We start from the raw sequence: 24,813 nt of genomic DNA on the forward strand, positions 1-24,813 counted from the left end.
TTGCATTTCAGATTTTTTTTTCTTTTATTGAAATAAATCGGAAGTACTGTGAATTGCGGCGTTGCGCGCGCATTGTCAAAGAGTCAAAGACGCCCTGTATCGCGCGTAACTGACTCTCGATGCCGATATCCGACGGTATTGTTATTCCAGGCGCGAAGTTCTGCGTTTGATCTCGACCTCGACGTTGACCCGCTTGCGGTCGTTTCGCAACGCCGCGTATTCCCGTCTAAACGAAGTCCGTATAAAATATGCAAATATAGGTACTCACAACCAGAAATTAAAAATAAAGACGACACCGTTTTGCTTATGTTGTAATGATAAAAATAAATAAAAATATAAAAGCTCGGTAGAGAGCCTTTACCGCGGGCTGGGTGCTACATCGCTTCTCCTTCTCTCTCCCTCCTTTCTCTTTTCGTCTTAAACAAAACAATGTAAGCAATCTTAATGAATATTCTGTGTTTCGCAAATACAAAAGCTACATCGTTTCAATTTATCACCTGTGGACTCTCTTGTACGTATGCGACAAACGTCCTTTAAGTATCTGTAAAAAGTAAAATCGTAACTCCCGTATGGATGTCCCGTGTCACGCAGTCAGCAATGGATGGTGTGTTTTCGTGATATACGTATGCATACACGTACATATACATAAACATACATATATACAGAATGTTCCAGGTCAATGAAACTTCAGATCTTATAGAAAATTGAATTTGAAATAAAAAAGTTCCTAAAAACGTAGGGCCGGAAATGTTTCGTTAAAAAGTTATAGCACGATGCAGCGAGTCAATATTGCATGGATGCCAAAAATGCACTAATGAACAGGGACATCACTTTAAACATATTTGATAATTTGGTTGAAAATCATTTTTCTTTTACTTTTTTAATAAAATTGTTTTCCTTCTGAATGGTCTCATTAATGTAACCTTTGTACTTTATACTATCCCTTTTTTTTCAAGTAAATTTTTTAAGGAAGCGTTTCCGGACTTATGTTTTATAGGTTTTATATGACTTTTTTGTTCCAAATTCAATTTCCAATAGGACCCTGAAGTTTTACTGACCTGTCCTAAAACATCCTGTATACATGTATATGTATGTATATATGTATGTATGTATATGCACGTATGATGTGTGTATATACATATATATCACGAAATATATATCCGACATATATTAATACATTTAATGCTGTGTGCGCGTGCGTGCACGTGTATATGCGCGTATACATATATATATATATATATATATATATATATATATATATATATAGTAATGTACCGCATAATGTGCCGTAATGAGAAGTGGCATTAAAACTTTATGATTGTCTAGTATATGTCTTTCGAATAATTACATATATATTTATATACTATATTTCTCAATAAGAGAATCTCCACGCTAGTGGCTAATCCTGGCGGGAATAACCGAGTATCTCTTTCGCGCAATAATCGCCCGATATGACATATTACACAAGCAGAGATCGAAAGCAATAATTCACCTGTGAATTCAGATTTCGATGCTACGGATACACGAAGATCTTTACCTTTTATTTATAACAATGAAAATGCGATAACTGACGTAAGATTCTCTTTCGTATGTCTGTAGCAAGGAAAATTAAATTCAGCGAATATATACCGCTTTCGATCCTTGATTTAACAGTACTAAAAATAGAATTTTCTTCTCAGGACATTAAATTATATAATTACTTATCCGTCAAGAATTACAACATCGAATGCCAGCACCTTACCTCACTTACGTATAGGCGTATACCTGTTTAATACGCTCCTAACTTGTTTAAAATGCTTCTGCAAATGTGTGTAAATTTATCGTATAAGCCAAATAAATATATTCTTTTTGTAATTTTGTTCAATTAAAAAACAGGCTGGTTTTAATACATGTATTGTGTCCATCTAGAAATCATATACGTTACAGTAAATGAATATAGCTCATATTGCATTATAGTAAAAGTGACAGCATCAATGACAAATATTGTAACTTGCAAAACTAAAATCTTCAAGACAATTGTTCTTTCTAAAAAATTTTCGTTATTAATTATAATAGAACTAAATTATTATTTCTAACTGAATACATAACTCTTTTTTAGAAGCATATTATTGATAAAATAACGTTGGGAAATAATTGTAATTGAAAATACCATTAATTATTTTTTCATTGTTGCTGTCGAAAGTAATGTAAAAAATAACATGGACTATAATGGATCAATATAAAGCTATGATCTCTTGTCTTATTATATAAAACTAGGACAATATATTAAATGCAATTGAACACAGATATACATACACACGGTACACGCATACGCAATCGCACACACATACGCATACATAGCCACATGTGTCTATATATGTATATAGATCTTCCATCGCGTAAAATCTGCAAATGCACTTTGCTTGAAAAATTGAAACACATATGATATAAAGGCACAAAAGAGAAATTTATGCAGGATCATTCTTAGTTACACGTCGAAGCTTTAGGGCATCAATTTAGAGCATCATACAGAAAAAAAGAAGTGACATAAGTATTGATTACTTATGTCATGCTAGTTCAAAGAAAGTATTGCAAGTGTCTATTTTGCACGGTATATCCAGATTCAAATTAACATTTATTAATACTGTAGTATCTCTTCTGCTTTTAATGAAACAAAGCTTTAGATGCATACCCCGTAAATGTATATGTGGACACCGCAAGTCTTTTCAATTTATTTTAGTTTAGGAAAAAAAATGAGCCTGATAATACATCACATTTTGTACTCTAAAATTTGGCATCCAAAATATTAAGAATGAAGAATCATATCCTGCATAATATCATATGGTGCTGCCATTTAATGTTGCCGATCGAAGTGCACATGTAAACGCGACATTCAATACTAGGTCACAGAGCTCCGTCACTTATTGGCTATGAAATATTTAAGTATATTGTTTGGTTTCGGTTTGCTGGTCGTGGGCCAGGAGCGAGTGACCTCTCTCCTCTCAATGGACAGAGTCTTGAAAACCGTAGAGTCCACCGTGGGTGACAATTGCATTGGCGATGAAGGGCTTAGTCTCAGACCAGCCATTTCGTTACTCGGCGATTCTCGAGGACCTCTCAGCCACACTTCCAGCTTGGTTTTCTTCGGTAGTGGTTCTACCTCGTTCTGCAAGTCGTCCTCTGTATTCTGACTCGCCATGCACAATTTCGAGATTGGTGAGCACGAAAAACTCGACGAAGCGGTGGTGGTCATCAAGCTCATCGCTGATTGATCCGAGCTGTCGTTACTGTCTTGATTAATACTCATCGGCGATCCTTGATTTGCTTCAGGTATACCTTCTTCAGAGCTGATGTCTAGAACGGAATGGACGGCGACTTGCTTGCACAAGAAGGGTGCGATGCTACTCCTGCCATACGATCTCTCCTCGAACTTCGTGAACGCAACTCCCAGAAGTGTCAAGTGGAATGGCTTGGAGACGTCGACTATTCGATGGAATAGCTTCAGGGCGAGTATCAACATTTTATGGTGATCATACACACCGTTTTTCGTGGACGGTAAGAGATGTTTTGGCAACGCGCATTGCCTAGTCTCTCTCTTACCCGAAGTGGGCTTGTTCAAGTCATGCTTCCTCACTGTTATTCTCATAGCAATGGGAATTCTCCCATCCTCCATTGCCAATTCCGTTAATCTTCTCAATAACGCACCTAATCGCGACTCTACCTCGGCCACCAGCGACACACTCTTAAATCCGTCTTCCAGACCTATGGATTGTTTCTTTCCAGATGGTTTTACTGCTGTCTCATCGATTCCTTCTGCATTGTCCTTCAGTCTTCTCGCCAGATCAACGCCAATTTTTAGTTCCAGATTTTCTAAAGGTATTCTGCGCACGTCGTCAATCGTTCTTATATTGTTCGATAACAATAATTCTGTGGTCTTTTGTCCAACGCCAGGTATCTTGGACACAGAACCTAACGCGGAGAGTAACATTGGACCGCCGCACGGAAAGACCAATGTCTGTTGATTTGGCTTGTTCAACGATCCTGCTAATTTGGCCAGAAGTTTATTGTGCGCTATTCCAGCGCTGCAAGTGAGATGCAGTTCCTCATAGATGCGGCTCCTTATTTCGGCTGCTATTTTCGAGCCAATCATCAAGCGTGTATGACAACCACATGGACATTCCTCCTCCGAGGGACCGAATATCTTGGTGACTTCTTTCAAATCTTCAAATTCTGTACTCGAGCTGCTCATATCGAGTTCCGTATCACTCTGAGACTTGAGATGTTTTTCCACTATCGACGTCACATCAAGAAAATTATCGTCAAGGCCCAGTCTTTCCACTAATGGGGTAAATTGGTGCAGAATTTCAAATATTTTGGTCGAGTAGTGACGATAGTTTGTTAAGTCTTCTCCATTTACCAAGGTCAGCTCCGGACACAGACGCAGGGCTTCCTGCACCGGTATCCATTTTTTTATTCCATATTCTCTCGCCAAGTAGTTGCTAGTGACCACCATACTCCCTTGCTGCACACCTAATGGCCGTCCTTCCAATTCAGGATGATTAATCATTTCCACCTGAGCGTAGAAGCAATCGACATCCAAATGGATGATGGTCTTTGGATGGCGCATAATGGTATCATAACCTGCGGTATCCATGGATATATATCTATTATAGGATGGTGCTCTCTCGTAATGATAAAGACTACGCGCAAAATTCTCACGTTCCACTTCTCAGAATCTCCTTAATTGCATCTGCAATAGAAATAGACATATATATATATACATATATATATATATATGTATAGTTAATGAGTGATTTTGGAGGGTCTCGACTAAGAAACTAATAATGCTATTACTTTCGGAAGCGTTTCCACATGAATTTGCAATGCACTTCGGTTTCGCAGCTAGACGAATATGCTTCCAGGTAATGGAACGAAGGCAACAGATATCGGTCGCTGGTGGAAAACAGAATCTGCGCTACTGTCAGTTCGCGTGGAAGCTTTCACTCCCGAAAGTTGTTTAGCGCTCTCGATGGACCGTCGATGCAGCCTCAGGGCCTCAGGGTACGGGGCACGTTTCTGTCGATTGATAATTCGTGCGATCGGTAACGCGAAACAGAGCTTTCATGACAAATTGAAGATAGAAACTTGTTTACAGCATGCGAACCAACCAATTCATTTACACATGGTAGCCATGTTTTTAAATTGTCATAGATACAATACAGATGATGTATACGAGAAATTCCCAGGATCTACGCGGATCTCGTTGAGTGATCGAGATACAAGATGGTCGTATTTATCTCGTTATGGAAACCGACAAGAGGCACTACAGAGACCTCTCGTGAAGAATCGTGAAACTTCGTATTCATTATTTCGTGGAGAATTCATGCTGCATTCGACGTTGAATGTTATGGCGGCCCTATATCCAATAGAAAAGCAAGCTTTCTAGGGAATGTACAGAATAATTTTATCTCTAGGAACTGCATCTTTTTATTGGATATAAAGCCAATGGTACACGATGCGATTTAAGAATACTATTTCATTTGCTGGACGACAAATTTTTCAAATGTGTTGATTAATTAGGTGAGAAAACTATATTGCAATTACAGTATTCATAATTAGCAATATCGTATATAACGCGCTGTAAAATAACTTTTTGGGAAAAGAATTTAAAAATATACTGAATTCTAATCATAATTGAAAGGCGCAATGATGATCAAAACGTTGAATTAGCGTTTTTTTTACATCAACTTTTAATAATCATTTTAGAATCATTTTTAGAGTCATTTTGCCGTCATCATGACTTGTGTCTGCTTGGGTATATGTTAATCTCAATTCTTGTCAATTTTTGAGAATTTAATTTTGTTGAATATTTTAATTCAAAAGCTTTATTTATTATAAATTCTTTATTTGTTATTTATATTAGTATAACATTATGACGCTAATACAACACATATAGTCATAATTATAATATTTAAACGCGATATGTGCATGTCGAGTGCACGAGCATGTCGATAATGATAAAAAAAATGTAACTTTAGGTGTCAATATATTTACGATGTCAAGATATTGCGCAATGAAGGATATTTTAAAATCACTCGAAAATCACGCGTTTGTAATTATCTCGATCTCTTCTAAACAATTTCACGTAAGAAGAATACATGTTATTTGATAAAAACTCTTGTGATGTAGAGATAAATTTTGGAGTAGAAACTTTAAAAGTTTTCTTCTATGTTACAAATATTTCTTTCTTATCGTTATCAAGAGATTTTTTCGATATCTTGGTTAGTCATATATCAGAGATATATAACAAATTACGTGACTCACAATATGATCCATCTTAAATGGATTTATAATATATATGGAAGATATATTGAACTTAAAAAAAATATATAGGGACACAAAAATACGAATTTATATAGGAGACTAAAAAGCATTTTATTAATATAACATTATTTAAACATCAATTACTTAAATAATATTGCTTCCGAGATTAACGTTAATTACCATTATTTTATTGATGTAGTCGTATAATGCTTCTTATATAAATTGATTATTCTGTAGTAAATAGTAAAAATATTAAAATACGAAATCATCGACAAATAATTGTGTATTTTAATATTTTTTTGTAATATATGAGAATATATACTTTTTTATTTCATATATGCTTTTGAATACCAGAACTTATTAAGTAATTATAAAATATTATATCTATTTATACGATAAACTGATTGTGAAATCAGTTCAGATGCAAGTTCATCGAACGAAGAGCCTCTTTATTTCCATCTATAATTATTCACGTCACTAGCTCTTCCTAACGATAACGATTAATTGATCAAAACGTATTGATGGAGAACCGTGACGTCTATGCGATAAGTGGAATTCCATTTGGTATCCTTTTTTATTTCTTCTCCGTTTCATTCAGCGAAAAAAAATGAAAATAAGAAGAAACGATGTATTTATAATTTATATAATTAAGAATTTGAGTAGACTTGATGTTAGTATATGTTTGTATGTGTCAGTGTGAATGTATGAATAGTTAAACTATTATCTATATTAAATAAAATTTAAAAAATATATGGAGAAATATTTCTCAATTATTTCTTCTACAGTAAAAGTAACATAGCTAATGGTCAAAAAATTTTAAAATAACTTTGCATTGTTTTTTTTATAAAAAGTAAAATTGCGATTAAATTATACATATACATATACATAATCATATTTTATACAATTATTACATTTATATTTGTTGATTATATATGTGGGCAATTATTATTTATATGATTATATATATAGACATATAAGCAATTATTTTCATTTTCTCAAATTTCACTTTTCGTTTAAAAAAACATATAAAAATTATTCTTTTAATTCTTCTTATTATTTGTCCTATATATACGGACTGATATTTTATATATTTTTATATGAAAAACTTTTTACTCGGCACTTTATAATTTGAATATGTAAAAATAATTATTTTAAATGTCCAATATAATTTCGTCAGTAACTTAGATTATTTTAAACTGTCCCATTAAATAAAACATATTTGTTGGTTATACGTGTTGATAGCTATTAAAACGAGTTTGACGTGTTGTTATCGTTGACGTGGAGCGTTATAATCATTCAAAAAAATTATGAACGTATTATCAATCTCACAATTTTTCACGTCACTTTTTTTCAAGACGAATCCTCACAAGAATAAATTTTATTTTTTATTTATAGAATTACATTCTTCATACTTATACCAGATACAGAACACCTTGCAATGCGATCTGTCTTGTCGCATGTGTAACTTGACTTGTTGTATTTGGTCAGAGAACACGATCGTGTCCTTGATTGATTAGTATCAGATATTTGATAGAACTTGGACTTCGCCAAGACTAGTCAAATACCGATTGCGAGATATGGAAAATGCGCACGTCAGCAGCGATTTATGGATAAGAAACGGAAGATGAAGAGCTCTTAACTCATGTTTCGTGCCCCTTAGCTTATATTAAGCTTATATTAAGAAATATAAAAGATAATCACTAAACAGCTCGAAAAGGTACGTTGATAATATAATTGTCACGTTTCGGACGTAATGGATACAATTTGAGAAATGTTACCTGAGTAGGAAATTTCCTCTTGCGAAAGAAAGATGTGGGCTCCCGATGAGTGCATATTTTCCGTGTATGTGTATTTATGTGTAAGCAAAAATTTCATATATTTATAAATAATGGCAATTTATTGTGATCTACCAACACACGGATTTTCGACACTATCGTTTATTATTTTAAGTAAATATAGTAATAGTTGGTATGTGTATAATACAGAATAAATAATGATGACCGAAAATATCAATATTTATCTATCCTTGTTTATCGTGTCCAGGAATTTTTGATACCACTTGCAGGATCTACGGTATTATACAGCGTTGAAATACGATTTTTTATGTTTATGGGATTACGTTAATCACAGTCCTGTGTGTTACATTATTATTTTAGACATATGAATAAAATTTTCGGCTCTAGAAAAACATAGCTTTGAAGAAAGAAGAGAAATAAACTAAATACAGAGATTCTCTGTATAAATTTTGTACGCTAGAGCCGAATTATCGTGATAAGTTCGAGATCCTGTCATCTAACTGTCATTCGGCCTGTCAAAAATCTTTCAATTGCCCGCAAAAAGCTGTAATTCTCAGAATACTTAAAAGAATGAGAGGCCAATTTGTGACGAGTTATCAACGCGGTTGAAAATCCTGTCAGGGTTGCTTCAAATGTTAGAACATAGATTTAAGGAGCAAAATTTAAATAACTAATGGTATTGTAATAATAATTGCAATGATATAATGACAATTGCGGTAAAAATTTCTTGCAATGTAGAATCGAATGTAATAGAATATGATCTTGTCGAACATCACGCAGCGCGATAACAGTTTCAAAATAGAGAAGCCATTTTATTTCCTTAACTATTCAATTATAGGCAATTAGTTTTTTTAATTTCTTCGATATCGCGCATTGTATCAATGCGGATATTTCGATAATATCATGATACATACATACGTACTTTGATAATACCGGTCAATTGAGATATCGCCACTCTCAAAATTTCAAGGTCTCGATAATGAAAGATAACATCAAATTCTCAACGGACTTGGCACCACAGGTATTCATAATTTCGATAAAAAGTTCCGCTTTTAGTTGTTTATGGTGGTAATAATTTTATTTTTGTAGTTTAAGTTATAAAAAACGCAGCGCTTTGAAAGAAAAACTCTGCGCAACGCTCCTCTTTCCTCGCTTATCAGAACAAGAATAAAAAATCAATAATTCAGAATTTAAAGTTACCTATAAGCATTTAATTTAAAAAGCCTGTAAAAACCCTTTCGGTAAGAATAATATAACACTATGTATGTTGAATTATAACTACAGTCAACGCACAATTCTAATGTTTCTGTTATTGTCTTCCTAGCCCTAGCGAACATTTCGGCGCACCAATTAAACTGCGAATCATCTCATGCTATGGTATTTTCATACCGCTATGGTATTTCATAAAAGATTAATGATAACATATTTTTTCGCAATCGCTATCTAATCAAGAGTTGCCTTGACATCGTAACTAATCCATTTTATTCCCACATTCAAATTATATCTTTTTATCTATAATAAGTATAAGTTATATGATGAAATCTCTCGATAAAATCAAATTTAACGACCCGAAATTAAATCCTCGATATCGGGGGAGTCCTAATTTCCTTACACCACGTATACAGTTCGTAAAACTTATCAATTCGTAACTGATTATATTCACACAAACATATTTCACATTTTGTGGCCCAAACGGGGAACAATTACTCTGCAGGCAACAATTCTTTTGTCTGATAATTCGTATAAATTCTCTCTTCCGGATTTCAGGGAAGAATATATTTTTCCAAGACTGTAGCAGTTATAAGGGACATTTTCTGATGTAGCTGAAAGCTCCGGAAATTCAAGAACTCTGCACAAAAAATTATAGTAAATTTTATAATTTAAAACTAGTCAATATAATAAAATCAATAGGTATGATAAAATACTTTTACTCTTTTTAATGTTCTTATTATTGATATAATATTTAATAACTTTGCGAAATTAAAGAAATAAAACGAAAAAAATTTGTATATATTACATGTATAAATATATGCATAGTTATACATAAATTTATATTCTTAATAAAATATTTATAAACTAGAATATTATTACTTATTTGCGCCATGTGTATATATATATATGGGGATATTAACGTAACATATATATATATATATATATACGTTATATATATATATACTAGCTGGTTACCCGGGCTTCGCCCGGGAGTCGTTTTTCTTCAAACGACTTTATTTGTGTTTCAATATCCTTAATCGAAGAAAATTCCTTTATCAGTTCGGATACCGATTCCCAAAAAAATCGGTAACAAAAAATTATACACTTTATAGCACTCCCCGGGAAATTCTACCCCTGTTTCATATACAATTCTTTGAGAGTCGGTAAATTAATTCTCGAAAAATTGGAAAAATTTCGGTACCGATTCCCAAAAAAATCGGTAACAAAAAATTATACACTTTATAGCACTCCCCGGGAAATTCTACCCCTGTTTCATATACAATTCTTTGAGATTCGGTAAATTATTTCCCGAAAAATTGGAAAATTTTCGGATACCGGTTTCCAAAAAGATCGGTAACGAAAAATTATACACTTTATGACACTCCCCGGAAAATTCTACCCCTACTTCATATACAATTCTTTAAGATTCGGTCAATTAATTCCCGAAAAATTGAAAAAATTTTGGTACCGGCTTCCAAAAAGATCGGTAACGAAAAATTATACACTTTATAGCACTCCCCGGAAAATTCTACCCCTGTTTAATCTATAATTCTTTGAGATTCGGTCAATTATTTCCCGAAAAATTAGAAGAATTGGAAAAACCGGTTTCCAGAAAATCGGTAACAAAAAACTATACACATAGTGGCACTCCCCGGAAAATTCTACCCCTATTTCATATACTTTTGGTAGAAATTTGATCTATAATTCTTTGAGATTCGGTCAATTATTTCTCAAAAAATTAGAAAAATTAAAAAAACCGGTTTCCAGGAAATCGGTAACGAAAAACTATACACTCTATAACACTCCCCGGGAAATTCTACCCCTATTTCATATACTTTTGGTAAAAATTCGGTCGAATAGTTCAAGAGTGTATAAAGGACATACATACATACATACATACATACATACATACATACATTCATTTTTATATATATAGATATATATATGTTACGTTAATTATTATAACTTGGTAATAAATTATATATTTATTAATTTTGTTATTTTTTTCTGGATTTGTACGGATTTATATACTGTGAGAATCCGCGAGAATTTTGTATCTAGGGTTCCAAAAGAAATAAATACGGCTCTGTTTTTAACAGATATGATAATCTGTCCTTGTGTCTTATGATAACGTGATTATAAAAGCCGACGTGCTTTAATTATTTAGTCAGTCATGTATTCAACTGACTAATTAGTGAGGTGTTAAGAGGATATTTTTATATATATATTTTATACATACAATACGAAATTTGTCTTCTCTTTAAGAACCAATAGGTGACAGGCGATGAGGGGTGAGTAACACATTTTTATAATAAAAACTGTAATCCCTGGTGGAAGAATATCTAAAAAATTTTCATATTTTCTCAGAATACTCAGAACTTTTCAAATTTTTTTAATACGAATTGGAACGTTTTCAGAAAAACCCAGAATAAATAAGAATAAAATATTTTTCGCTAATATATCTTTGCAGAAATCTGAATAAATATGAGAAAATCTGCGCACTTTATCAAAAATTTTCATACATACGGATACTGAAATATTCCGAAAATCTTCATCCAATTATTTCTGAAAGTATCTAAGAAATTTCATATATTTTTTCAGAATTTGTCATATGTACCAATTCTTGTAAAATTTCTGAGAAATTTTTTCACCAGGGATAATAAAATCACCGAGAGATACTTATATTATACATATATTATGACGGGATCATTTCGTATCCAAGCAGAACAGGGGGTGATAATGATGTCAAAGTGACGTTGAAGTGGCGTTAAAGTAATGTTTAATAATCATTTTGGAACCATTTTGACGTCATCATGATTTTTTACTCTGCTTGAGTAAATTGTTCAAGTTTATATACACAAATAATTGACATTTTATCAATTACAATAATAGTTGACCAAATTTTAATCGGGCTGTTTTCTGTTCGATACAGGGAAATACCTAATCGCCATCGCCTTCTTGGCATGTTGGACCGTGATCACCGCGAGTAAAGTACCGGATATCTTTAAGATTGAAAACGAACAATGTCCGCCAGTAGACATTTACCCGCCAAAATTAATATCTCACGAAACGGATTGTGCTAAGTATTACGAATGCAAATACGGACAGAGGCAATTGCGCTCGTGTGCGGCTAATCTGTTCTTCAGTAAAAAATGGAGTGGTTGCGTCGATCGGGGGATTTCGGATTGTCCACGCTCTGACGAACAATGTCCACCAGTAGACACTTGCCCGCCAAAATTAATATCTCACGAAGCGGATTGTGCTAAGTATTACGAATGCAAATATGGACAGAAGCAATTGCGCTTCTGTGCGGCTGGCCTGTTCTTCAGTAAAGGATGGAGTGGTTGCGTCAGTCGGGAGATTTCGGATTGTCCGTTATTTCCAACCCCCCCGACCCCGCCCCCGACCCGCCCGACCCCGCCACCAACCCGTCCGACCTCACCTCCAACCCCACCTCCAACTCGGCCCCCGGTTGATACATGTCCGCCGGTGGACACTTGCCCGCCAAAATTAATATCTCACGCGGATTGTGATAAGTATTACGAATGCAAATACGGACAGAAGCAATTGCGCTTCTGTGCGGCTGGTCTGTTCTTCAGTAAAAGATGGCGTGGTTGCGTTAGTCGGGAGATTTCGGATTGTCCTCCAATCCCAACCCCGAGTCCGACCCCACCTCCAACCCCACCTCCAACCCAGCCTCCGATTGGCGAATGCAGACATGGCGATCTACTGCCGCACGAATGTATATGTACTAAATTCTACGAATGCAAATATGGTCGCAAAGCTGTGCGTGACTGTCCGGCCGGTCGGCATTTCAATCCTTCAACGAAGACTTGCGAAGTGGGAGATTGCAATACAACTCCTCCCCCACCGCCACCCGTGTGCCAGGAAGGAGAATTTCTACCTCATGAGTGCCAATGCAATAAATACTACCAGTGCAAGAACGGTCGGAAGGCTCTGCGTGAATGCGACCAGGGATGGCACTTCGACAATTCGACGCGGCGATGCATTCCGGGGAACTGCAACGATCCGAAACCAAGGTGCGTGAATGGCGATGCGACGAAACACGAATGTGACTGCGATAAGTATTATAAATGCAATAATGACGATTGGCTCCTCGAACATTGCGCAGAGGGTCTACATTTTAGCGAGACTAAAAAAATATGCATGAATCCATTAGATGCGGGCTGCGACAAAAACGTGAAACCTAAACCTGGCGATTGCCCAAGTTCTAGTCCCTCAAAATGGGCTCACGAGTGCGACTGTAGATTATATTACCAGTGCGAAAGCGGAAAGAAGAAATTATATGACTGCAGTTGGGGCAACTACTTCAACATTGCTAATCTGAAATGCGATGTCGCGTCAAAGGTAAACTGTAAAAATAATTGGGACGACTGGGTATAGGTAACTATCGATTTTGAAAAAAGCTGGACAACTGGATGTAGATAACCATCGATTTCAAAGGAAGCATGAAAAGGTTGAGAGTAACGAGAAGCAATTTGCATATTTGCTAAAACTATACTGCTGTATTTGTAGGAGTAGATAATTTTGTTAAGATATTTTAATAAATCTGATAATCTAAGATTGTGTTGAAATTCTCTTATTATTTCGATCTCCTGATAGCGTATACGACACACACGAATACATAATTTGTTACTTCCAATTCAAATAAAAGACATGGAAATGAAAAGAGGTCTCTCTCTCTCTCTCTCTCTCTCTCTCTCTCTCTCTCTCTCTCTCTCTCTCTCTCTCTCTCTCCTCTCATCTCTTTCTTTTTATATACAGGGAATTTCCCTGAAGTTTTATTGACCTGGAACATCCTGTATATATAAAATCTGTCTCTCTTGATAATTTATAGCAAAGTATAAGTATAAAGATGCGTCACACACACACACACACACACACACACACACACACACACACACACACACACACATACGTGAATCATTTACTACGAAATAATCTCATTATCAGCGAATTACGATGCATTGTGTTATCACCAGAGATTAAATTGCATATGTTTCAAGAAATAAGTATAACAAAAATTATCAATAAAAATGTTCTTTCTCCCAACTTTACTCATGACCACCGCGAATCTTGTCACTCTCCTTAAATACATTCGCCCGGTTCATGGAATATATTTTATAATATATGTATATGTAAATATCTGTGTAAAAAAAAATAAAGAGTTGAAGACACGTTTAGAGGAGCATTTCGATACCTGTGATATAGTAATCTAAAATCAAAACCTATCAGAAAAAACTGTTTTTCAGTAAGTGTTCCTGGTAAATGGGACGAATACAAGGAATAATGGCGCGATTTTCTATAATAAGCTGCTCTCCTCCCACAATTTTTGACTAGTTATCACTAGACAACAGTCATTCCTGTGTCTTCGAACACAATGATACTATCACTGATCATACATCAATCATCCTGATCCCTGCGCATGTGTTGAATTCCTCTTTGCCTACAAAACGTTTTCGACGATCTTTTTCTCTCGATATGACACACAATAAGTTGTCTATTGTCCTTAAAAATCTACTGTCTGAATTTATCGAATACTATAGCAAATTATTAATGAGAAATAGCAACTTTGCATATGGTATCTTTACTTATCGCGAAAAGTTATATTTCATTTCTCTTAAAATCATTTACGTAATAAGTACTTGATAAAAAAAAAGAATATTCATTGTCATAAATAAATCACGCCGTATAGATGATATTTTGATAAGAACGTGTGAACATTAACTGCATTTATCTTATAATACATTTACGTGAAAATTTCGATAACAAAGCTTGATCAAAGTAAAATTAGATTAAATCATGCCGCTATAACTTATCACATATACTGTATGTATCTAATAAATTATTTATAGACACAATTCGTACTTATGTATTATTCCGTTGAATAAAGTTATTGTAAGAAAACTGGGTGTGCAAATATTTTTTTGATCCACTGTATGTATTTATTAATTTATAAGCGCATGACAAATTTTGTATTAAAATCTGTGTAACTTGTGTAAGCGAGCGAAGATTGCGTTCGCAAGTATAAGTGTTCAAAATAGTAGACTTAATAAACTAAAAAATAAACTATCTTGAAGCAAACATAACTCTAATTAATATAAATTGTTTAGAATTATGTTGAAAATCTATAAAAATAAAAAATAAAATACACAAAAGACAATTCAAGTGCGAAATAAATGCATCATTATACATTTGATTTAAAAATTGATTTAAAAATCTACAAAATGTTTTTCATTTCTTTTCATTTATGAAGACATTAAGACCGTATAGATTAAAAAAAGCTCTGAAAACTAGAGATATTGAATATTGAAAATAATATTTAGAGTCGGAGGTGCTGAGAGAAGAAGTAATGAATGAAACTTTTATAATAGTGGGCGACTAGCGAACAAGATATTAATCGATTTTAAGATTAATTCGCTCAATTGTTATCGATAACGCGAGAATTTGGAGATGTGACGTGTAAGATTAATATCACGAAAGCGATCTAAAGCGGGAACACATGAGTGTTAAAACACGTTGTTACTCGTCGTAGTTCTAACAAGCTCATCGTTTTATTAAGAATTCCATACCAAGATGCGACAACGTTCATTGTCAATTAACATGTGTCGCTTAGAGCAAGCCGATTTCAAGCGTTATTGATGCTCTTGACAGTAAAGTTGACAACACTTCTATATATAAATATTATATTGCATATAACGCGTATCAAGATATGTAGGATCTATGCAGATACAAATAAAGCAGTGGAAGATTTTCGAGAGTGTTATTATTATAGAATGCAAAGCATATACAAAAAGTATTTATGCACAAGCGAATATCATACAAAAACCGCGGAGAACAACCCATAGCAATGTTGCAAAAAACTTCTGCAATATTACTATAAAGTCCTATGTGTGCTGTAAAAAATGCCAAATTACGTTCATTCACATAAATCGTCAATATCGGAGCATAAAATATTTCCACAAATTTACCGAAAATATTATTTTGGTAAAATGGGAGATAAGTGCGGAGATAACGTGGAGAACAAGATACTGACGGAGAGATACAAACCGGGTACAATAAAAAACAATTAATGATTTCATAATCATTTTAGAGGACCACAGATAAGCTTTATGAGTCTAAATCTTATTCGGTATCCAAAATATATAAAAAGAAAAAGCTGAAAACAATTTATATATTATATTTGTATATTGCATGCAATTAATTGTACGTATATTTATTATATACATTTCTTTTTCATTATTATTCTTTATAAAACCTGAAGCGGGATTCTGTAACTTCTTAATGACAGTTTTGGTATCGTTGCGCAGCTTTTTTACCTGTAATTAAGAAGTTACAGAATCCCGCTAATACTGGCATACCTAATTCGAATTGCTTTGCCATCTTTTCTGATTTAATCTGAGAAATATCTCAGTGTATCGTGGAGAACTTTTTATTTATTTATATTAACGAGAATTAATGAAAACGATAAAAAGAGATAACGAATGAAATGTCATAGCATTATGTATTAATTCCTTCTATTTTCTATCTCAACTTCAACATTCCTTTCTAACATCGTATCTAGGGTGCGTCCCAAAATATGCTGACAGTATTGAAAATTTATGAGCTGGACCAATGAGCATCTAGCTAAAAGTTTTGACTACACTTTATGCTAGAGATTCACTGGTCCAGGCGGTCTTATGTTATGCATATGCAGCTATGCCATTTTGTGTGAGAGAGCCCTTAGGATCGATCCAGAGAAAGGTTCTAATAGAATAAGGGGAGTCTAGTGTATAGCTCAAACAAAATTAATCCGAATTAAAGGCACTCGAAGGTAATATTTAATTTGTCGTGCGACAAATTTTTTAAACGTATTGATTAGCTACAAAATAGAGGATTTCTAGAGACTCGAAAATTTTTCTATTTTGCAACCAATCAACACGCTTGTCAAAATTTGTCGGAAGACACATGAAATATCAGTCCGAAGGTAGTTGATAAGATTTGTTTTTTATTGCTGAATTGACTGCACTAGTTCAGAGTGTATCTTTTTCCTTCCAATATGGAGTAAAAAAGATAAACTCTGAACTAGTGCAGTCAGTTCAGCAATAGAAAACTGACTCAATATTATCTGTAAAAAATTCCGTATTCCTTTCTCGCTTAATTGGGGGAATATTATAAAAAAATTTGTATTTTTTTCACATTTTACTTTTTTCTCAGCCGTTACGAGTTACGGTTAGGTCAGGGTGCATCCCCATGGAGAAAGAAATAGCGGAACGGAATTAAAACGGAATTACTTTGATTGGTTAATACCCCATCTTGAGAGTTCCCACCTGGAGATTAGCCAATCAGAGTAATTCCGTTTTAATTCCGTTCCGCTATTTCTCTGTTCATGAGGATGCAGCCTTAAGGTATATTCAGACAGGACGCGTCAAGCGTCAAGCAGCGAGCAGCAACCCAATCAGCGAGGCGATATCAGCAGTGACGTAGAAAATATCGCCTCGCTGATTGGTTGCTGCTCGCTGCTTAACGCGTCCCGTCTGAACCAGACTTAAGAGTATACACCAATCAAATTCACGAATATTGCAACAGTTGCAAAGCAGCAGCCAATGATCATGATGCACGAACATACACGAATATGGGAGCTTTCCAGCAAGCGACCCAAGTCGACACAAACGTCGTTCTATCTTTCTTTTTTGACAATGAGTAACAAAGACACTTGTGTCGACTTGTGTCCGCTTGCTGGAAAGCTCCCTATGTAGACCAAAATTCACCGAAATTTCTTTAAGTTGTTTCTTTGGATCGAACTGACTCGGATGACATCGAACATACTTTTCCAATGTATTCATTACGAGAAAAGAAAAACGGAATATTGTATCTTTTTCATTATTCTTCAATGTATAGAGCAATTACACATTCGATCGCATCCCGATATTCTCTCTCCTTATGGAACATATGTAGAGTAGATGCTGGTCAATATCGGCATTACCGGCGCCATTTTGGAAGATTCGCTTTTCGAACGGCAAGTGTCACCAGTCACATGTCAATACTCGCGCGCGTTGATTGCTTTGAACGTCTCGTCGTTTCTTCCTTTCCTCTTTCTTGTTTTTTCTTTTATTCTAATGAGACCCACGACCCAGCGTGGCCGCCGCACATACATCGGCGAATGAATCGGGAAAATCGGCATACACCGCTCGCATGGCTCGCATCGTCGCGACATTATTCTCGTAGGTGAGAAGCGTTGCGTTGATTCGAAAGAGAGATAGACAGAAAGAGGGAGAAGGAGAGAGCGCGGGAGAGAGCGAGAGAGTACGAGTTGCATGATAGGGTGAGAAAGTGAGAAGCGGTCGCGAGGAGAGGACGGAGAGCGCGAGAGACGGACGGAGACTACGGAGAGACCGGCGGGCGTGACGGCGCGCGGCGGCTCGCGCGTACCTATTTATTTTTCCATAGTCCGAATATAAAAACCGTCGGCAAAACGGCTGCGGGTAAAAAGTCGGCCAAGAAGATGGCGGATACCGAGGAACTGGAGGTGAGTGGGTGCGCGTTATAAAGTGGAACAGGTGCACGGTGCACGGCTCGCGGCGGAATAAACGTCGCCGCGATTTTCGCGACATCGCGACGTGGAAGCAGCGTCGCGTCGCGACGCGTCGCGCTTGATATCGCGCGTTGATTTCCGGGGGGGATTACCACCGAGGTGAGGGAACGCGGCCGGGGCCGGGGCCGGGATCGAATGGCTCGGCGGCCGATTCGCGGTCGGGCCCGCGTCGCTTGAAAAAAATCGGTTTCGTCTCGTTGTCTTCCGTCTTCCGTCCTATTTCCTCAGCCTGTCCCGGTGCCCCCCTTCACCCGTTCCTTCGCATTGTGCTACAGCCCCCCCCGTGCTATATGCACGCCCCCGATCCGTGCCGGTATACGACTTTACCTCGCTGGCGCGCGTTCCCTCTTCCCTCGTGTCTCGTGTTGTCGCACACGCCTGCACACGCCACACGGCTGGCGCCTGCCTGGGTCGTCGACGGTTCGCGCGGACTCGCCTCGCGCTGGATGACGCACATTACTGGTAGATCGCAGCGACGGGCACGATCCTGAGAATGCGGGAGTAGATTCCGCGGCACGCCGACGATTCACGACGCGTACCCGCGCGGAGATATACCATGGGTAACCTCTCAAGTCTCACTTCACCTCCGTCTGTTGTCGCACCGCCGTTTTTCCCCACGAACCCACGATGACGTTGCGCCCCCGCGAGTCGTATGTTGCCGCTCTGGATCTCGTTCGCGCGACTATCGAGATGCTCGCGCGTGCCGCCGAGTGATTTTTGTAAATACGGAAGTAACATGGACATGGGGGTTATAGGCGCGTGATGTTCCTTCGCGATTGGAGCAATCGCTCGCTTCATAACCCTTTTAAAGTGTTAAAAAGAATTTATAAATGTACACGCACTGTGGCAATTTTTGTTGGGAAAAAAAAAACGTGTTGATTTGCGGTAGCGTTTTCAACACGTATACAACAAGATTTGTTACGATCATTCGTGAAAGATTGTACTAGGAGGATAATGAGGGGAAATGGAATGTTTTGATTACAGAATATGGTATTAAGTTTTCGAGTGTCTGAGCTTCAGATGCTTCTTGGTTTCGCCGGTAGAAATAAGTCCGGCAGAAAGAACGAGTTGCAAGCGCGTGCATTGGAGTTATTGCGCTTAAGATCGCACCCAGCTATTCGACTCAAAATACGTGAATTGTATAAAACGATACAGTAAGTGGAAAAAAAAGAATACTTACTAACAGTGGAAAGCCTCGTAGTGAAATGTCCGCGGGAAACAATGCTTTTTTTTTACATGTTGCAAGCGAGTAGTTGTGGTTACTCCAAATTCCAAAATTGGCAACAAATGAAATGGGGTCTGTTTTCGGTTGCTGCAGCGTGAGAATCTCGCATGTACGTTTCTCACGTTTTAAGGGTGCGTTCCACTTATCGCTCGCAACTCTCGTGGAATCATTTCATCCTTGTTGTTTGTCAAATGTTAAACAAGGACGAAATGATGCTCGCGAGCGTTGTGAGCGATAAGTGGAACGCAGCCTTAATGTAAGATGTAAACTTCTGGAACTAGTGCAGTCAATAGAAAACAGACCTATAAAAAGGCCTGTTTGTTTTAGCTGAACTTCTTGCACGGGGTTCATCCTTTCTCCTTTTCTCCCCAACGTGAAAAGAAAAAGAGGAAAGATGAACCGTGCAAGAAGTTCAGCTAAAACGAACCTAAAAGGCTTAAAGAGAATCAGTCGCCATATTGAGAGAGAGAGCACGCTTTAGCAAGATCATTTTTTGTTGCTCCAATTGTGAAAGGAAATCTTTTCCAGGGCAGACCAAATGTCAACCCATCAAATGTATGGACAAACTGGTAGTTCCTCTGAGCCACAAATAGACCAAAATATGCATAATAGAAATTATTATTCCACAAGGTACTTGTATAATTTTTTCATTGGTATACTTTTATTTAGATATATATGTATTCAAAAAATGAGAATGTGTGTGTCTGATGAAATATATATTTAAAGACAAGCGATTAGCCAACAGCAACAACAACAAGCGTCAGTTTCTGCTGGAAAGGAATTGACTCCGGCGCATCAAGCATCTTTACCTCAGGCACCTAGGACCAATCCAGTATATCAGTCAACCGGTTACACTAGTGTAACGCCACAGGTGAGCAAAAGTGTATTATTTCTTTGATATTAAATTTAATATCAGAGATGGATATTTCTTGTTATATATAATTCATAAATAATAAATAAGAATTTTAGTAATCCATGACTATTTCTTGCTGTTTATGAATTATATTAGAAATATTGTTTTAAATCTTTTTTTCAGCGTACTACAAATGCGGCATATAATCCGTATCAGCAATCTGTCTACCCAACCAAAGTTTTACCAGGTCCAATAATACAACCTACAAGCCAGTATCCAGTTCATCCAGATGTTAGGCTGAAGAAACTTCCATTTTTCGATTTATTAGGTGAATTATTGAAACCTTCTAGTTTAATGCCACAGGGATCGATAAGATTGCAAGAAAACACATTCTTGTTCCATTTGACGCCACAACAGGCGACGGACATTGCCAGCTCACGTGACTGTCGAACTGGCAGTAAAATGGATTATGTTGTACAGGTGTGTTGAAATCTCATGTATCGAATGTCAATTCTTAATCTTTATAGTAGAACACGTAAACCTTACAAGGTATATTTCATTTTGAGGTTAAGTTAGGTTAGGTTATTAGTGTATTTATGAATTTCATGCATAATTTATTATGACTACAGGTACAAATGCGATTCTGTTTACAAGAAACATCATGCGAGCAGGAAGATTATTTCCCTCCAAACATTGCAGTAAAAGTTAATGGGAAATTGTGTCCTTTACCGGTAAGTCAAACCAGATATATAGATAGAGTTGCCACCTCTGCGGATTTTAAAAGCTTATGTCTGGATTCTGGGTTTAATAATTGTTTCTCCGGGTTAAGTGAAATGTAAAACATCTAATTTTTAATAAAATTAAAATAAATTTGGATAATTCCCTGAGTCAATGGCATTGGAAACAAAACTGAGAAGGATGAAATTGGGATAAATGTTCTAAACTTGATATGTACTTTACAATTGCTGCATTCAACAGAGAAAGTAGCTTAGTGAGCACTTAGTGATTATTGTCTGTAAGTGTTCTTTTAGATTCTTGCTAGATTTAAGAGAATATTATAATATAACAATCAGGAACATTTAATGATTATTGTTTAATTATTTATATAATTTATATATTTTTTTGTTTGTTAATTGTTAAGGATTTTATTTTATTTGAATCATTTTTTATTTTATAATATTTTTTGATATATTTTGACCTTTTTGTTGTGGCAATTTTTACTATAAAACACTTGATACACATTACTTGTTTCTTTTTCTGTCTCTGGGTCAAAATTTGTCTAGGTGGCAACCCTATATACAGAGTATCCTATACAATTTATGACTATAATTTTAATGACATATTCCTGAACAAAAAATAAGAGGAATATGTCGAGACTGAAATATCTTTCAAATGGAAAGCATTTACAGTAGACGAACCAAATAATATAAAGATCGTGCATTCAGGTACGGTACATCACACTGTGATAAAGATGTTCTTGCACCTTTGCTAATCCCTTCTGAGATTGAAGTAACATGTACAATAATGTTGAAGTTATTAACTGTTTTATTTAAACATACAAATTACACTGTACATGCTGGTAATTATAACAACGTAAAATTGTTACAGGATATTAAAAATAATAAATATAAACTATTAATACTCATGAAATGTCACAGACAACTTCAAGAGCAAGAGCATCTTCATCATTGGCCGTGAGCACGCAAACTTTAGATTACCTGATTCGCCTACTATCTACTGTGTTTCCTATTTGAAAAGTCTCGACATTTTTGCCTGCGAATTTGTGTCTTATTTTTTACTCAGGAATATGATTATAATTGATATCATTAAAATTACGGTCGCAAGTAGTGAGATATTCTGTACATTTCTTTTTCAATATTGTACGTATAAACACAAATTAATTTAATTTTGAATTGAAATAATAAGATAAATTTAATTATTCAAATGTAAATAAAATTTTTTAATTCTCTACTCATCGAATATACAATAGTATATTGTTATTTGCACGTAAATAATCTCATAAATCTTTGTAGAAAACAAATGTTAAAAATTGTGGCAATATATATATATATTTTTCAGAATCCTATACCTACTAATAAACCAAGTGTAGAGCCGAAGAGACCACCACGGCCTATTAATATTAGTCCCTTGGTAAAATTGTCGCCTACTGTTGGAAATGAGATTCGTGTCACATGGTCTGCTGATTATGGTAGGCGGTACGCAATTGCAGTATACCTCGTCAGAAAGTTATCTAGCGCGGAATTACTCAGTAGATTAAAAAATAGAGGCGTAAGACACTCCGACTACACTAGAGGATTAAGTAAGTAATTTTTTATCGTAAACGGTATTACAATAGTAGCAAAAGAATTTTTATCATAGAAATATGAATTAATTTACAGTTAAGGAAAAATTGAACGAAGATGCGGATAGTGAAATAGCTACCACGTCACTGAGGGTATCGTTAGCCTGTCCTTTGGGAAAGATGAGGATGAGTACGCCGTGTCGTGCGTCGACGTGTTCTCATTTGCAATGTTTCGACGCTTCTTTGTTTCTTCAAATGAATGAACGAAAACCTACTTGGAACTGCCCAGTCTGTGACAAGCCGGCGCTTTACGATAATCTTGTAATTGATGGATACTTTCAAGAAGTTCTTAATTCAAATAAGTTATTGCCAGACGTGAATGAAATTCAATTACTTCAAGATGGTTCGTGGGAGAATTTAGTACTAAAAAAAGAAAAGGATAAAGATAAGGAAAAAAGTGAAGCAAAAGCTGCGGCTGAGTCACGGGACAATAGTAAAATTGATGTAGACACAGTGGATTTAGGTAAGAGGAAAATACTTGTTAGAATATTGCAAAAGCTTAACAGGTCTAGCAAATACTCTGTAATACTTTATATGTAGTACTCTGTAGTATTTAATAGAACCCAACAATACTCTGAATAAATTGATAAATTTTTGAAGTTTGTACGAATTTAATTTAAGACACGTGATACATACCACTGAGCTTGGAATTATTAATATAAAAAAATGAATTTTTAGAGTATGTATGAGAGAAAAAAATTAATATAAGATAAAAATTTTTGAAACTGATCCAAGTGATATTACATTCTATAGATTCTATTTGTTTTTTTTAATCTATAGTTTTTTGGTGGTTGAATTACTTTTTAATCTTATATCGGACAATAAGTGCTACGGATAATACAATATTTCATTTATTTGTTCAGATGAAAGCAATCCTCCGGTACCAAAGGAAAAGAAACGTGCTGTTGTTATCGATTTAATATCGGATAGTGATGATGATGACGAAGATAATACGCCGACTCAAAGTACAAAGAAACCAGCTAGTGGCATTTCATCGCCAAAGAAATCGCAGACCAGCTCCATTAGTAGTACAAGTGAATCGCCAGAATTGATGATAATCGATTTAGAATAAAGGATTGTTTGATATGAGACATACTACGGAATTTTAAAAAAAAATTATTAATTTTTTTATAAAGAACTCGACAATCTTGTTTCCTTCGTCCATAAATTCAGTTGAAAGCTCTGTATGTTATATTAATTAATTGCTTTCGAGGAAGTTTAAAATAAATAGAGACTTTCATTTATTGTAACTTTAATAACGTTGCATTCCCATATACAAATACAATTCACATATTTTATTCAATCTCATTTGGCAAACGATGTAGTGCCAAATTTGAGTCTGATGAGACTGCGATAAGCGAGTATTTTATTTTTGATTGATCATGTAATGTGGTTACTATGGAATAATTATGTAAATGAAAATAAAGTTACCTTCATTTTTTCGTAGCATAAACTTCTCATTAACCT

The 24,813-nt window shown here is 35.5% G+C and overlaps 3 protein-coding genes across 11 annotated transcripts; 2 read left to right on the forward strand and 1 right to left on the reverse strand.

The window, feature by feature from the left end:
• Poli (DNA polymerase iota) lies at positions 1-19,369 on the reverse strand. 4 transcript variants are annotated; one of them, XM_071704368.1, is made up of 3 exons: positions 19,234-19,343; positions 4,834-5,055; positions 1-4,729 (listed from the first exon to the last, which is right to left on the reverse strand). In XM_071704368.1, the coding sequence occupies exon 3, from the start codon at positions 4,631-4,633 to the stop codon at positions 2,897-2,899; it is 1,737 nt and encodes a 578-aa protein (XP_071560469.1). In that variant the 5' UTR covers positions 4,634-4,729; positions 4,834-5,055; positions 19,234-19,343; the 3' UTR covers positions 1-2,896. The 4 variants fall into 4 exon arrangements, with proteins under 4 accessions (XP_071560469.1, XP_071560468.1, XP_071560467.1 ...); XM_071704367.1 differs by lacking the exon at positions 19,234-19,343 and adding an exon at positions 5,148-5,252; XM_071704366.1 differs by lacking the exon at positions 19,234-19,343 and adding an exon at positions 5,133-5,248.
• Positions 11,500-13,893, forward strand: LOC139771527 (uncharacterized). 2 transcript variants are annotated; one of them, XM_071704365.1, is made up of 3 exons: positions 11,500-11,602; positions 12,244-13,351; positions 13,492-13,648. In XM_071704365.1, the coding sequence occupies exons 1-3, from the start codon at positions 11,596-11,598 to the stop codon at positions 13,520-13,522; spliced, it is 1,146 nt and encodes a 381-aa protein (XP_071560466.1). In that variant the 5' UTR covers positions 11,500-11,595; the 3' UTR covers positions 13,523-13,648. The 2 variants fall into 2 exon arrangements, with proteins under 2 accessions (XP_071560466.1, XP_071560464.1); XM_071704363.1 differs by having other exon boundaries at positions 12,244-13,893.
• On the forward strand, positions 18,384-24,799 carry Su(var)2-10 (E3 SUMO-protein ligase Su(var)2-10). 5 transcript variants are annotated; one of them, XM_071704374.1, is made up of 9 exons: positions 18,384-18,539; positions 19,891-20,060; positions 20,660-20,761; positions 20,858-21,002; positions 21,168-21,464; positions 21,614-21,715; positions 23,064-23,304; positions 23,384-23,809; positions 24,210-24,799. In XM_071704374.1, exons 2-9 carry the CDS (start codon positions 19,894-19,896, stop codon positions 24,416-24,418), a joined length of 1,689 nt encoding a protein of 562 aa, XP_071560475.1. In that variant the 5' UTR covers positions 18,384-18,539; positions 19,891-19,893; the 3' UTR covers positions 24,419-24,799. The 5 variants fall into 5 exon arrangements, with proteins under 5 accessions (XP_071560475.1, XP_071560471.1, XP_071560473.1 ...); XM_071704370.1 differs by lacking the exon at positions 18,384-18,539 and adding an exon at positions 18,575-18,840; XM_071704372.1 differs by lacking the exon at positions 18,384-18,539 and adding an exon at positions 19,228-19,368.
• Positions 24,800-24,813: the final 14 nt, after the last annotated feature.

The sequence above is a fragment of the Temnothorax nylanderi genome, unplaced genomic scaffold (genome assembly GCF_030848795.1).
Source record: "Temnothorax nylanderi isolate EJ_2023f unplaced genomic scaffold, tnyl_v1.0 TNYL_tig0041_pilon, whole genome shotgun sequence".
NCBI lineage: Eukaryota > Metazoa > Arthropoda > Insecta > Hymenoptera > Formicidae > Temnothorax > Temnothorax nylanderi.